This window comes from Serinus canaria, chromosome 17 (assembly GCF_022539315.1).
Source record: "Serinus canaria isolate serCan28SL12 chromosome 17, serCan2020, whole genome shotgun sequence".
Taxonomy (NCBI): domain Eukaryota; kingdom Metazoa; phylum Chordata; class Aves; order Passeriformes; family Fringillidae; genus Serinus; species Serinus canaria.
In genome coordinates this window covers 4278253-4294041 of record NC_066330.1, presented here as the reverse complement: position 1 = coordinate 4294041, position 15789 = coordinate 4278253, and the positions used below count along the sequence as shown (strand labels likewise).

Genomic DNA, 15789 nt, shown 5'->3' with positions numbered 1-15789 from the left:
TGAAGCCTTTGTGGTCTGTAGCAGCAAAAGGTGAGAATGAGAGTGGAATTAATCAAATTGGCTGTCAGGGGGGACACAGGAGGTGTGAAGTCAGCAAAATAGCAGAGGAGAGACTTCACCCACGCCAGCCCAGGGCTGGGACAGGAGCAGGGACCTTTCCCTGTGTCTGGGGAAAGGAAAACCAGCCAAGGCTCAGAGGATGGAACTCTCCCATCCCTTCCAAGCTCAGGGATTGCTGGGAGGAATGCTGCTCTTCTGCAGCATGTTCCATGAACATTTTAAATCATTTAGGAAATGCTGGATATCTGTGCTGCAGAAACTGCTTTAGGGCTGAATTATTTCAGTTGTAGAACACGACTGTCACTGCTCATCACACGTTTTCTAACCACTTAATACATGCAGATTTTGTTAACATTTCTCATTACAATTTCAGTAAAGGGAAACATCTGTTTCCCCCCCGCCTCAGAAAGTTACACTGCATCTTCCAAGCTGCCACATGTCTTTGAAATTCCATGTTTAATCAATGCCATAATCTGCTCTTCCACAAAAATACCCCAGCACTCAGATAAGCAGCCTTGCAACAATTCCCCCCCAACATTTCAGCACGTTTAAATGTTTCCAGTTTTCCTAAAGAAAAGAGCAGCACTGAAAAATCCACACCAAACCCAAAGGTTTTGCTGAACAAACACAGAACCAAACAGCACAAGTTTTGAGAATACAAAATTTATTTCAAGCTTATAAAAGTCCTCAGCATTGCAAATTCTGTCACAAAACTCAAACTGTACAATGGATATTTTCATTAAAGTTTGGAGTACTGATAATTGCTGCCAGACCTTCCCAGCAGATCATTTCAGATCACACACACAGCTTCTCCTCCAAGATGGATCAGTCTCACATGTGCCTCGCAGACGGCTGCTCCAGAGCCAAATGTTTCAGTGCAACCTCACTGCTCAGCCCAGGGAGGTTCAGAGTGGAGCCCCAGTGCTGTCCCAGAGCCCCAGTGCTGACTGCTCTGGGCTCCTACTGCCTGCAGGTGTCGTGGAAAGCCTCGAGGGTTCGGAAGTCCCTCCACGTGGGTGGCAGGCCATCCTGCAGGAACTTCCCACAGCGCTGGCACGGAGCCTGGAACAGCTTTATGTAACTCCTTAACCAGGTCTGAAAGGAAAAGGGAGAGAAGTTAAAGAAAACTGGATGTGGATGTTCCCCTTTGTCATTATTCTTGTCAAACAGAAGCAGCAAGGACAGAGGATGTGCTGTGGCCAGGCCCCAGTGAGGTGCAGGGTGATTCTATCAACACAAGCACACTGAAGATTACAAGGTCACTGTAGAGCTGAATTCCCACTTCATTAATCATTTCTTTTTTAGTTACTTAAGCAAATTCATTAATAGAAACTCCTGCCCTGTGAGCAGGAGGCATTTGCAGCTCCAGAACTGTGAGGGGAGGCAAGTGTTGCAATGCCTCACATTTCTACTGGGATATAATTGTTCCTCCTGGTGGTGCCTTCTCCAGCTGAGTATTGGTTTGTCTCTTGCCATGACCATCCATCACCCCCTGCTGCACTCCCACTGCAGGCTGGGCTCTCCAGAGCTGAAGACAGAAGGACTCCCACATCCAGCTAATGAACTTCCTCTCTAATGTGATTTCAGGATCAATACTTGCTGGTCATAAAAATACTGAGCCATTTTAAACCTGATTCCACTGATGACTACATATCTATAAAATAAATAAAAGGCCAGTAGTGCTGAACAACACAGGGTAAGTTCAGATGTTCCTTCACAAAGTTGCTGCCTCTGAAATGGGTTGTTCTCATCATCACATGCAGCAATGAGCATTGCATAACCCAATTCCCCACTCAAGGCAAGGAGATACACAACTAAAAAAGCCCCAGACCAGCAGATTTATACTGTGAAGGATGCACATGAATCTTGTCATTTAAAGTCCTATTGAATGACATCGATAAGAGAAAATTGTTCTCTAAAGAAGAGGTCAGCTGAGTTTATTGAAACAAATCCTTCCATCTTCATCAGAGTTTTCTCTATAGCAACCAAACCTTGGGCTGTCAATAACTCTCCTCCAGAAGAACAAGATCTTGTCTGGGTTGAGCAGTAAATATGGGCACAAGGGCAGCACAACTCTACAAGTAAATTGCTGTTACTTACTTCAGCTGGGATGGGCTTTGCTTGCACATGGAGAAATTGAATTTTCTGAGCCATAATACAAAAATAGGTAAATGAAGTTAAATTGTGCATTTGAGACGTGTTGACAGAAAAGAAAGGAATGGGTTCTTCATTCCCATCAGAAAATTTGGGCTCCAGAAGATCCTGTCATGAGGATTGCACAAGTGACAGCTGAAAGGCCCAACATATTGACTCTTGTGCAGGTTTTGCTTTGTTGGAAGCTTTGGTGTTTTCCCTGATCAATACAGCAGGGCCTTGGCTCACACAAACCACTTGTTCTACTCAACATTCATTTTCAGGACCATGCTGAACATGGATCTGACCAGTAATGGTTGCTCTCACCTTTCAAAACCTATTATTTTAAGATGCACCTTGCAAATCTCTCACCTTAGTGGCCTTTTTATTAAATAACCAATCCAGCACAGCAGGGAGGAGAGCCTGACTGCTCTGAAATTACACACTGGAAATTAAGGATGTAAAAGAACTGGTGCTAAATACTCCTAAAGACATTGAATGGCAAAATGAGGTTTATGTTTCCCAAAGTCTCAGCTGCATTGCTCCAGGTGAAGGGGCAAATTAAGGAAGGAAGTGGAGGAAAAAGCCTGAATTGTAAAGAAAATCTCTCCCCAGATCCTCCTCTGACTGTAGCAGAGGGAACAGCAAGAGCCTCCACTGCCAAAATTCATCTTGGTAGAAGGAATTCTGAATCTTAATTCCTTGCATTCACCCTCTGATTAACATGGCTGCTTCTTATGCAAGTTTATTTCACAAATAGGATTCTAAATACAAAAAGAACTAAAGGGGATAAACTTAAATCTGTACATCAAGGTAGAATTGGATCAGATTAATTTGATTCAGCAAGAGAAGATCTGAATACTCCAGTATTTCCTTCTTCTCCAAACACCTGCTGCTGAGCTGGGTGAGTACACACAGCTCCACAGGAACAGAGTCTGGATACAAAATGGAACCTTCTGTAAATAATGCCCATCATTCCCATCCTGGGCAAGCTCCTCAGCTGGATTACCAGCACTGGGAATTCCAATTTCCTCCTACCAGGGAACTGCCAGTGGAGCAGATTTTGTACATCCAGAACTTGCACAGTAGGAACTGTCCAAGGGCTGGGCCCAAGGACAGAGTTTGGCTGAGGGAGTTTTTCCTCCTGTTCTGACAGATGAGCCAGACCTTTGCAGACAGGAATCACCAGGCCAATACTGAGACCTGGACAGAAGAGCCATTCCCAGCTCAGTTTTCCAACACCAATTCCCCCAGGGAAATGGGGATGGGCTCTTCATCCCTGTCCAGGTAGGAGACACAAAGAATCCCAGTCTCTGGGGAAATTCCAAGTGCATCAGAACTGCCTGATGTCACAAACTAGGCTGGAAAATGGTGTTTTCCAACAGACTTACCATGAAAGACCTGACCACCACATCTGGCATCTGGGGCAGCTGGTAGTGCAGCAGGGCAGTGGTTGCATGATCTGTCACCTGCATCAGACCAAAGGAGAAAGAAAATTCCTTTATTCACTCTCCATTTCACACAAAGCAGTGTTAGCCTGCAGGAAAATGATGAATTCCACAGGGAGGGAGCAAACCAGGGAGTACAAGGATTACTCAGTTTCATTTCCTCTGACATCAGGAATCAATTAATATGATTATGGTTTATAAATACTTGCATTACTAAAAGATTTCTGATAAAAAGCTTTTTAATTTCCCAGACAGACCCACAGCAAGATCACACATCTGGGAATTGCACATGGGCACAACACATATAAAATGTGTATTTATAATAACAAGAACAATTAAAGAAAAATCAGGAAAACTAACCAATGCTGACAGATTTTTTTTTTACTAGCTACCATTTTTTAAATTATTCTGGAAGGGGCAGTTTCTGACAGTTATGATACAATTTTTTAGCAGTATTCAGCCTGTCAGCTGTTATCAGCACAGTCAACAGCTTACTGCTTCCTAGAAATTCCATGCTGAATGCAAGAAATTATTGGAAAAACTCTTTATGCTGGACAATAAAGAATTCAAAACAACATCACAACCACAAGAGCTTTTTCACAAATTTCAACTTATGAATCTCAATGGTCCTCATCAGTAATGTCAAAGCTTCCAACAAAATACATGACTTTATAGAGGGTGATTAAATTGTATTTTCTAGTTCTGGCATGGGGGAATGGAGCTCTTCTCAGGGCCAGTCTATAGACTATAGCAAAGTTTGAATAAGAGGAAGTGAGAACTGAAATTCCCACTGCTATTCCCAGTGGCTCCCCATTTGCAGTTAAGTCCAATTCAGCAATGGGAGCTGGAGCACTCCAAGTTTCACTGGAGACAAGAGAGGCTCGTGCTTGAAGCTATTCAGGGAGGTGGTTTTGCCAAAGATATATTCCTGAATAAATCCATGTATAGCCAGGCTCTCATTCACACCATACAAACTTCCTCCACAGAGCTCTCCATCACATCAGCCTGTCTGGATCCAGTTCTGAGCTTTCCTGCTATTTCAGACCCAGGATCTGCTCCCCATCCTTCTCACACACCCAGCTCCCTCAGCGTGAGCAGGGACTCACATGTGATTCTGACATTTGCAAGGCAAAACTTTCAGGACTTTGCACATTCTGGTGAGTTTGCAGAAATATTCCCAAAAAGGACCTTGGCCCATTTTAGCCATTTCCGTGTTACCATGTAAAAATAAATATGAGAAATAATGTGATGAACTGTGCATTAATAGCACAGCAGAACCCAAACCAGCCACTGCTTTTAAACACATCTCATGCAGTGCTCAGAAGCCCCACCCCAATCTGAATTTTTTTTTTTTTGAGATGGTGCTTTTAGAGGATAGTAGCAGACATGTCAAAGAATAGGAAGTTCTGAAGATATTTATGAGCAGCCGTTCTCCTTCTGCTGTATTTCTACTTCTAACAAACTGTGGTTTGGTTTTTTTTTTTTTTTCCCCTCCTGAACAACAAAGTTGTTTTCTCTTGGCACTGAAGAAAGTTCCTTAAAAAATACTGCTATTAACAAATTTAAATTGACTGGCCACTTTGGCAAAGTTGCCCATATGCTGTTGCTATTGTAATGTAAAGATAATGAGATTCCTTGGGGAGATGAAAGCCATCCCAGCATTGCTGGAACACTAATAATGCCTTCTGCACGAAAAGAAGGCAATTTCTACCCTAAGCAAGAGCTGATAGCTAAAAAAGATCAAAGTGGGTGTCAGACTTGAGGAAGAAAAGTAAAGGAATGACTCCCCACCCCTTCCCACCCCAGCAAAGAACATGATGTCAAACAGGAAAGAGCTGGGCTATGGATAAACTGTTCAGGGCATGGGAGTGAGGGAGAATTGAACCCCCCCAAGATAACAGAAAATGAGAGAAAATACAAACTGATCAAGATTAAAAAAGAAGAGGAAAAAGGAAAAAAAAAGAGGAGGGGGGAAAGAAAAAAAAATCCCAAAAGATCAATACTCAGCTTTCCTAATGGCAATACAATTTCACACCAAAGCAAAGCAAAACAAACTGTGGATGTGCCAGCTCACTTAAGGGACACACTTTTTCTTCCAGCCAAACTGGAATCAGAACCTAATTTATTCTGGGTGTAGGATGATATTTTGTACATCTCAGGGTTTTATTTTATTAACTCCACTTTTATCGTTGTGCTTTACCTGCTGCTATCTAAGTTATCAGTCACTTTCTAATTTCTCTACTTTTTTTTTTTTTTATAGGGAAACATATTCAGGGTAGCACACATTGATTGGGATAGCTCTGCCCTGGACCTTGAAATGGATTTTCAAGAGATCTTGCAGAAGAGCTCAATATTTCACAATTCATCTATTGAAAAGCACTTGTGTTTCTTGTCTAAAAAAAAGGAAAAACAAGGCAATCTCCTGCAGCAAAATTCTGCTGAATAACATAGCCATTGTTTAACTAAACACTTGGAGACTGAGGAAAAGAGACTTCAGTGACATGGAAAAAACAGATTTGGCAAAAAGTCTCAATTTTTCACAGGAAGAGTTGTAGTTGGAAAAGTAGTGAGTTTTCTGCAGGTGACACATCCAAAAATGGCTTTATTGGGCTTTGATGACACTGGTATACAGCATTCCCAAAGCTGGAAAATCCATTAAAAAAATTAAATTATACAATTTACAGGAGGAGAAGGCTGAGCAAGTGCTTCCTGTAACTGGGAAAAGCAGCACAAAAGCAAAGACCTAAGGCACAGCTTTGCTCCACCTCAGACCACGTGAATGCAGCTACACCTGGCCTAACAAAAACCATCACATGACTGAATTTAAAAGCTCTCCCTCTCCCCATGTATTCCATCTCACTGCCAGCAAATATCCTTCTCAAAAGTGAGTGCAGAACTTCCTTTAAGAGCCACAACTTTCCTTGCCACTTACTGGTTTATCCCCTCAAGCATGGCACTGACAACTCCATCTAATCTAAAGGGATTCTTTAAATCCCCTGAAAGGTTTTTCATTTTTTTTTCCCAAACCCTTGTAAGTTCATGGCCTTAACAGCAGCCTGTAGCAATGAGCTGTGAAGGCTGATCACAGCACTGAGGGAAAGAAAAAAAAAGGAAATTATTTTATTAGTGTTTAGATCTTTTACAGCGTGGAAAACTGCACAAATGCCTTTGTTCATTTCCAAGGATTCCCATTACTCAATCTTCTCTCCAGGAACACATCTGGGTCTCTCTGGAGGGAATGTGGAGCACAGAACGTGGTGCCTGAGAGGTGTTGGGAAGGATGATGGATGGAACTGAGGAACTCACACAAATCTCTCCACACCCTTCCCCACTCCTAGTTCAGGAAAACCACACTCCTCTGAAACACAGGATTTATCAGTTGTTTTCAGAGCTTGCAGTGTTTACTCATTATTTTGCTTGTTCTGCTTATTTGAACTGGGTGCCAGAGGTTTTATTTCACTCAAGGAGGTCTTTGAGGAGAGCCAGGGGCTGGTCCTGCCCAGGAGCAGCCGTGCAGGTGACCCTGGAGCAGCCCAGCTCCTCTCCTTGAGCAGCAGCAGAGCCCACGCTTTGTCTCATGCATGCATTCATCCTGCATGTGATCTCACTCTGAGATTATTGACAAGAATACATCTTCATACATTACAATACTTATGTGCCCTTGTGCTGGTGAAAATGCCAGCACTTTGGGATCACAGGGCTCACAAACAGCTTCTCCAAGTTCCAGTGAAAATCTGCTTTGGGGAGAAGCAGATCAAGCAAAAACACAACCAGTTTGTGGCATTGCTAGAACTGGTGAGGCTGTTTAGGTGAAAATAAGGATGGGACTCTGAGATCAGAATGAAATATATGCATTTAAAGCTTTTGTATATGATTTAAAAATCCAGGCTCCTCATAGTACCCAGCAGCACCAGCTATGCTGCTCTTAACTGAGCAGCTGTTTGACACCATCTCCCAGTTTGATCCCCTCACAGCAGCTCCAGAATTCTGTTCTTCCCTCTTTTTTTGAATGCAAAGTTATGAACACTGCACCATTCTTTACAATTAGAATTTTGAACCCTCTGCACAATGACTGGAATTATGCAGCTTTCATGTATACCAGGATTTAAGCCTCAAAATCTTTCCTTATTTCCTGTTTTATTCCTCCTCTTGCTTCAGTGGATCAAGAGGCACGAGGTGTTAAAATTAGGAGGTTTAAGATGGAAACATTTGCTGCTCCTGTGGAGTTTAAATGTCACACCAACATGGAAGCCTGAAAAACCTTTTCTTTGCTCCTTGTGCTTCTGCCCTTTCAGCATTCCCCTCTCTTATTTCCCAGCTCCATTCTCTGGATCTAACCCTGCTGGTGCATTCAGTGCCTGTAAGATTTGCTCACCCCAGGAGCAGATTCAGGAAGCCTCCAGGGAACTGGGAAAATGAGTGTACACTGGAACAGAAATGGCCCTCCAGGAGCTGGCCCCCATCAAATCACACCCACCCAGGGTCTCCTGCCTAATAAGAAGGAGAGAGAAAAGCCTTGCTGACACAGCCAATGCTTGCAAACAAACAGTCAGGACAAATTTAGCTTGGTTTGACAGGGTTGGATTGAAGATCAGAGGTCTCTGGTCCTACAAAGTCGTGCTGCAACCCTGTGAGGATCTGACAGGACTGCAGCTCCCCCAGGCAGGGATCTGGGGAGCTCCAGATGTTTTATTTGTATTATCATTGAAGACAGGTTTTGGGAACTTGGTTGGGGTTTTAAAGTGGAAGAGCCCTGTCCTTCTGTACATTTAAAGGCAGCAGAAAGGGCTGCCCAGCCTCCTCCATGGGGGCAGCAGTTACTCATCCCTATTTTTCCTTCTTCCACATTGCCATACTGGTGACTGCCATGAGAAACACATTTCAAGAACATTCAGATGTGCTCTGACACATTTACTCATGATTTTTAAGTGGCATGAAAACATTTGTTCAGAAAATCCTGCAGTACAGATCCTACCCTGCTAACAGAGTGTAATAGTTTCTCTAACACTATTTTATCTATCTCCTTCATTTTGCTACTCCTCAATCACTTCTCCTGGGTATTACCAACAGACACAAGTGCAGCTTTAGAGAATAAAGAGGAAATCAAACCAAGCACTGCACCACAGAGAATTTACTATGCTGCACCACAGCACTTTCTGTCACCTGTTTGAAAACCTGACGTGGGTCTCAGCCTTAACTTCTTCAACTATCAGCTCAATCTACACCACCTATTGATCAGAAGCTGCCATCACCTTCCATTTTTATCACATTTCTCAGGCAAGAACCTGAGAGCTCTATGCAACCAATTCAGTGAGAGCTCCTGTGAAGTCAGCAAATATTACCCCAGCCTAAGGGATGAGAAACTCAGCCAAAGAGAGGTGAAGCTGTCCAAGGTAACACAGTGACAGAGCCAGCAACAAAATCTATAAAACTACTATAAAAACCCACCACAGACAGATGTTCAGCTGTTACAGAACACCCTTTCCCTGAAGTCTTTCTGGGTTGGTTTTTATTTTTTTGGTAAATATGAATAATTTGTTACTTATCAAGAGAAAACTGGACAACAGGAACTAAGGAAGAGAACAAAGATTCTCACTTATCCATACTGCAGCCACAGAGGCAGCAGGAAGAGGGATATTTTATGTTTTCTCACTGATCTCTTCCAGCTTCTGCTCTGAAAGCATCACCTGGACATGAAGGGAAATTTATTCCACTTATTTATGCACCCTGAGTCCTTAACGTGGACATCTAAGCAAAGTGGACATTTACTGAACTCTGTCATCTTGCTGTAGACAATTATATCATCAAAACCTGATTATTTATTATCATTTAACACAAATTTCAGCAATATGACTTTGTCCTTTCAAGTTATTCTGAACAAAAACATCCAGGAGGACAATTTTGTGCCCAAACGAGTGTACAACCAAACACACACACTGGGAAAGAGATGATGCAGGTCATTCCAGAACCTTACATTTATTCCACTGCAAAAAAATCCCTTTAAAGCAGCCTGATAAACAAATGCTGTTTTACTTCCTGCTCTATTACCCTACTTGATAATAGAAAGAATATTTCAACCACTAATCTCTGGGGTAAAGAATCAACTGCAGCAAAAATTGGCTTTAATGCCAGGCAGAGAAGGGAGAGCAAGCAAGCTCCCCAAAAGCTGTCCTTTGATCTGCAGCAGGGTAACATCCCAGGTCAACATCCTCCCCTCCTGACTGCCTCTGAAATCTTGGAAGGGAGCTGCACAAGCACAGCCAAGATGCCAGAGTTTTGACCCCTGTTTTTAAGCCCTTTCGAGTCCCTGACCCCCATTTGCTTCACAAACTCCAAAGGAGGATGAAAGGAGCCAGAGCAGCAGCTGGAGGCTCCAGCTCCTTGAACTGGGGCTTGAGGGGAGGGAAACTGGAATTTAAACTTGGATCAATCTGAACTGACAGCATTCTGACAAGAGGCCTTCAAAGAGAAATCTTCACTTCCTTGAAAATAGCAAGATATAGATCTTTCTAAAATACACTTTAACCTTCTTAGCAGTTTTATTTTTATTGCTGCCATTCTCTCATCGGGCTTCTCTTACTTTATGGCACAACATTCATTCCAGTAAATCCCTCCTCTGGCTTACACCATCATGAGAAGAAGGGCAGGCAAAAATAATGCCATGGAAAATATTTCCAAACTCATTTTGGAAAGGGGGTTCCACTGATTTATTAAACTCAAGCTCTCAGGAATGTGAGGGAACCAAGCCCAATGAAAACAACAAAGCAAAATCCAAATGAACCTGTAACAGTCCTTTCTCCCCTAAAAGATTTAAACTGATTTCTCATGAAATTTTAAGACTAGTGTAGTATAATCTCTGATTTCCTATTCCAAACCATGGACTGGAACTGTGATGGGAAATAAATCCAAATTAAATAACACTAGAAGTGATCTTCTTTTCTACTCACAGTTTTCCATCATTACAGATTATTGTTTGCTATTTGCAAGTTGTGATGACAAAGAATAAATTCTGAATTATTTAGCATAAGGCCCCAGGTATTTAAAATCAATTCCACATATGTGTCTTAGGTAGAGAGAAATGATGTGAGACTTACCTTCTGAAAAACTTGATAGTTGGATTTAGACCATATGTCAAGCTACAGTAGGAAAAAAAGGAAAAAAGTTATATATTACTACAGATAAAGCAGCAGCTTTGGAGAGAAAATGGATCTACAAAGATGCATCTCTGAGTTCACTCCTTTGACCCCTTGCCCTCACCTGTTGCAATCCAAGAAAGAGAATTAATAACATGAGATTTCCTTTGTATTGCAATGAAGAATGAACATAGTTCAGCAGAGTTTCAAAAATAAAATTATACATACGAGACCTGTTGAATTAATGAGTTCTCTTTAAAAAAGCAAAATCTTCATTTGTATGGGGTTGTGGCTGATCTATGCAAATATTCATCAGCTTGAGTGTGTTTCTAAAATGAGGGCATTTTTATTAAGTTTATGCTTGTCTTGTGTTGAATAAATGATTCGGTTACAAATGACACAAAGAGCGTTTAGCTGAATTAAGCCAAAGCTTTGGGTCTGCTGGGGCTAAATAAAACATCCCTCAGGAAACTGCATTTACATTTGCAGACAAAAATCACACTAAGAGAGATTTAAGGTTGGAGATAACTGCACGCATCCATGACTGAAACGTGTACTCAGCCACACACAAACTAAAAGAACAAAATTGAAATGGAAGGTTTCTTAGCCCAGTGGCTCTGGTGTTTAACAATTCCTACTGACACCTCAGTGCTCTCCTAGCCAGCCCTGTGGAACATCTCAGACTCTGTCAAGGAAAAGCAGCAGGGAAAAACAAGAGGAGCTTCCATCAATCCCAGACTTGCAAATCACTTTTTTCCAACAGATCCCAGTGTACTCAACAATTCTGTATGCACAGAACTTGTCACAGGAAAGGTGTTTGATCAAGCATTAATCTCAGGAATCTTAGTCTAGACAGAAGAACTTCTGAGTGAATTTATGAAGCAGGGGTAGCTCCTCTAGAGCCTGACAGCAGGGTTGGACACACGTGTTCTCACAAGGGGGGTTCTCTCTCTCCCTGGTACAACTGATGATTTCAGTTCTGCCTTAGGTGCCCATACATTCCAACTGACAGCACAACTCTCCAAAGGCACAAAAAGAGTCTGAAATGAAGGAAGTCATGTGAAGTGAGTGAAACACATTAGAGGGAGGTGAGGGAAGCGACGGGGAAGGATGCTGACTCCAAGTGATTAATTCACCATGCTAAAAATGGTCAGAATGCTAAAAGCTCTCACTCTTTTAGGAGCAGCAGTGTGAAGTGGCCCATGTCCAAATCCTGCCCAGCAGTGACTCCTGAGTCCCCAGTGCTCAGAGGGGACAGGATGTGATGCTAAAGCTTCAGAAGCTGCTCCAGGATCAATTTTTCACGGCTCAGCACTGCTGACCTTGCCCTGAGACAAAAGGCAGCTGATGTCCCAATGCCTTCTCCAGGCTGGATGGAGACAGGAGTACCCTGAGGCACCTCCCTGCAAACCTGGCAACATTTCCTGGCTCTTGGGGTGAGATCAAGAACCTCTGTGAACACCAGCACTCAGGAAGCAGCCCAGACCTTGACCCAGGCTTGATTTATTATCCCACCTCTGCCTGCTGGGAAGGCAGCACTGCACTTCCAGATTAGAAAGACCTATATTTGAAAATAAAAAATTAATGTATATTTAAAAAAAACACCCCTGTTTTAATGTAATTTACAGCTTTTCTTTGACTGCAGAGTTGCTGTAATTGGAATGTATAGATGGTTTGCTAATCTCCAGTGATCAAACCAAGTATGTGATCCTCTCTAGTTAGGCTCAAAAAAAAAGTCCACTTCAGATGCTGCTTTAAGATGAGCCCAACAGGTTCTGAATGTTCATTAGTTGGCATGGAGATGGGAAAGCTGAAAAAGTAATGAATGCCTGTCTTACAGACGTGATGTTATCCATGTTAAAAAAGGAAGAAAGAAAAAAGAAAGAAAGAAAAAGCCACTAGCCCCTGCTCCATGCACACATCCTAAATGAGTGCCCACCTTTCCCTCCTGAAATTGAGGATTAAGGCAGAGGCAGATTAAAGAATGCATCGTTATAGGTCTATTATTCTTCAACTTTTCACTTTCAATCAAGACACACATTTGTAACTAAAAAACTGCTGAAAGCACAATTTCAGGGCATCCTCTGCATGTGAATTAAACAGGGGCTTTCTCTCCCCAGTGCCCCTCTCCCCAGCCAGCCCCAGCAGCTGGAACAAGAGGCCGTTTGCTGAAGGTCGCGGAGCGATTTCAAAGGCGATAACAAACCAGAATGTTCCCTGCATCCCATATCAAACAGGTCCGGTGCCAACACTTATTAGAGAAATCAGATTCAACCCCCCCTTCACCCAAACACACACACAGCCAGCTTTGAAGTGGTGAGAATGCAGGGATCAGAAATTACCCCAGAGACAGCTCTGCCTGTCTTTGAAGCTTTCCTTTGATACTACTATTTCTTCTCCTCTCTTACGCTAGGAGGCTAAAAGCTGCCTTTTCTTATTGATATGGGGTAATTAATGAAGCCAGAGCATTAACATAACCCAAGTTCCTCAACATGAGAATTCAACAGAGACACTTATGTTTCTTTAGTTAAGTCGAAGGGATGGAAAAGAGGAATTTGGCCAGTGCCCACATGCCCTGTCAAGGTGGTTCTTGGTCTCTGCATCCCAAGAAAAGCACGGTGTTATCATGCCAAAAAAATCCCCATATGATTTTTTTGTTGGCATACTGATGACTCAGCTGCCCTGTGAAGATGAGCTGCAAAGCTTCATTTAGTCAGGAATCAGGAAAACACTAGTAATTAATTACCATCCATGGTTAAATTTCAATGCACAACAAGCATGTCACAGTCTGAAATTAGGGGTGGCACTGTGCCACCACTAAAATCATGAGGGTAATTAAAATGCATCAGTCTGTGGTGGACATGAAGGGTTAGGATGGTGAGCAACAGCAACCGTGAGCGGGTCCAGCACCCACGACATGTCAGAGCCTGCCAGATCTCACTTATTGTTTTTGCAAAGTGGCACCAAAAATGTCCAAGTTATGCAGCTGGCAGCTTGGCAAAGACATCCTGCAGGGTCTGTGAATAATTCACGAGAGAGGTACACGAGGCACTTAAGAGATGCAATGATTCTGTCTGTATAAGCAAAGCTTGAAAATAAACCCCCAGAATGGCTGCTCTTGTTTTACTCACTGCAAGCTTAAAACTTCTGCTCTTTCACCTTAATTTTGAAAGTATTTAAATGTGTAAGAGGGAGAACCCCATTTAGGGAGACTTCAGCAGAGACCACGTGGGGCTCTCATGTAAGCACCTGTCAACCTGCACAGCTCAATGTGTGAGCACACAGCAAGATAAAGCAACCTGGAAAATGCAATGTCAGCTTTCCTGGGTTACTGCTGGTGTGTCACTGAGCAGCTCCACAACCAGGAGAAAAACCCAGATTTGGGGTTGTTTTGCCAGACTTGTTTGACTGAAGGACCAGAGGAGTCTCAACAGCTCTGCTGTTTGCACTTGTCTCTTCCTTTTATCTTCCCAGCAATGCAGAATTTGCTGAAAACCAGTGTATTTTCAGTAACAAATGATGACTGCTCTGATCAGAGGGGAAATATTTGGCCTTTTTGTGCACAGCCCATTTCTCATTTAGTGTCTGTGTGACCAGTCTCCCAGTGATGACCAGCTCTCCTTTTCTAAATACCACAGAATACATCTGGTTGCCCCAAACCCCTCTCTACTTGTAAGAAGTCTTCTTCCACTGAATTTCACTTTTTGTACTTAAAGGCCTTTCCAATGTGTGCAGTTTGGAGGGTGATTCAACAGACCCTCTCATCCAGTTATTTAAGTGCAAAGAAGATTTATCCAGTGTCCCTTCTTCAGCTTGCCTTACAGAAAAGAGGCACTTCAGCATTGCCATATTGCATGTTAGCACCTAATTCCTCATCTCCCTGTTGTTTACAAATATTAAATGTTTCCTAGGAATACATAAGCTAAGTCCCAAATCAACAATGACTGTGTAAACTGCTCCCTGGAAAAATTATCACCGCCTACTGTGTTCCTGAGGGTTCTCCATATTTCTGTTATTTAATAAGGATGATACTCACTGATCTTTTTCTTACTTTTTTTGTGTGTTTCTCCTTAATGCTGGTGCATTTTTCATGCTATCAGGCTAGCAACTGAGAAGGCAGAATGGTGTAGAAGCCTGACTGAAGTACCTTCCCAACAGCATCTGTTGTGACAGGGAAGGAACTGCAATGGACTCTGTTCCTAACTGACTGCAATCACTCATTCCCAGCAGGCACAATAAGGAAAGCAAATCACTGTGAGAGCACAATCTTAATTCTTATTCTCCAATTACCAGAGTAGTTAATTAGTGACAAAAAAAAAAGGAGCTCACTGTTTGTCAATATGTGCTCCAGTTGGCAAAACTAGCAAACTACGCATTTATTTAATCTTCCAAGCCAAATCTGCTCATGATTTAAGTGGCCCCAACTCCAGTTCTACTTCAGTCAAATAAAATGTTCCTATTTATACCTAAAACAGAGACCTTTGGGTTTGCAAAATCTCTGGGATGCCCACTGGAATAGCAAAGTGCCACGTAAAGGTCACAGGTTGGTGCAGCCTTGCAGGAGCAGTCACACAGCCCAGGGTTGGACACAAAGCTAAATGAGCAGAGAACAGACTCCCCTGCAGACTGGCTTAAAGCAAGAAATAAGCCAGGTGTTAACAGCAATGCTCTGGAGGAACAGAACTGCTCCCCACTGACAGCAGGCAAAGGTTAGTGCCCCGTGCCCAGAGCTGGCCTTGGCAAGTCCTGCTGTCCCCTGGCAGCAAACGATGGCAGAGGAACAATGTGCAGCTCCCAGGAGAGTTCACCTTGAGCTGAACAGAATCCCAGTGCCAGATGCTGAGTTTCAGAAAGGAACTCCTTACTTAGCTTTTCAGCATATATAGCATTATTGTATTTCAAGGGAGCTTCAGAGGAAACTGGATTCATCAGAGAGAACGAGCACACCCAAATGAAGTGTGACATGGGAATCCATCACACACTGTCAGTGCTCTCTCAGCAGACCATCATTTCAC

The 15789-nt window shown here is 42.8% G+C and overlaps 1 protein-coding gene across 1 annotated transcript in view; it reads right to left on the bottom strand.

The window, feature by feature from the left end:
• Positions 1–707: 707 nt before the first annotated feature.
• Positions 708–15789, bottom strand: part of MED27 (mediator complex subunit 27) — an 84081-nt gene continuing 68999 nt past the window's right edge. Inside the window, exons 6-8 of the mRNA XM_009093404.4 lie at positions 10736–10777; positions 3585–3662; positions 708–1155 (exon numbers count right to left, since the gene is read on the bottom strand). Of these exons, the coding sequence (XP_009091652.1) occupies positions 1021–1155; positions 3585–3662; positions 10736–10777 (255 nt within the window). The 3' untranslated portion in view covers positions 708–1020. The remainder of the gene's footprint in view (positions 1156–3584; positions 3663–10735; positions 10778–15789) is intronic.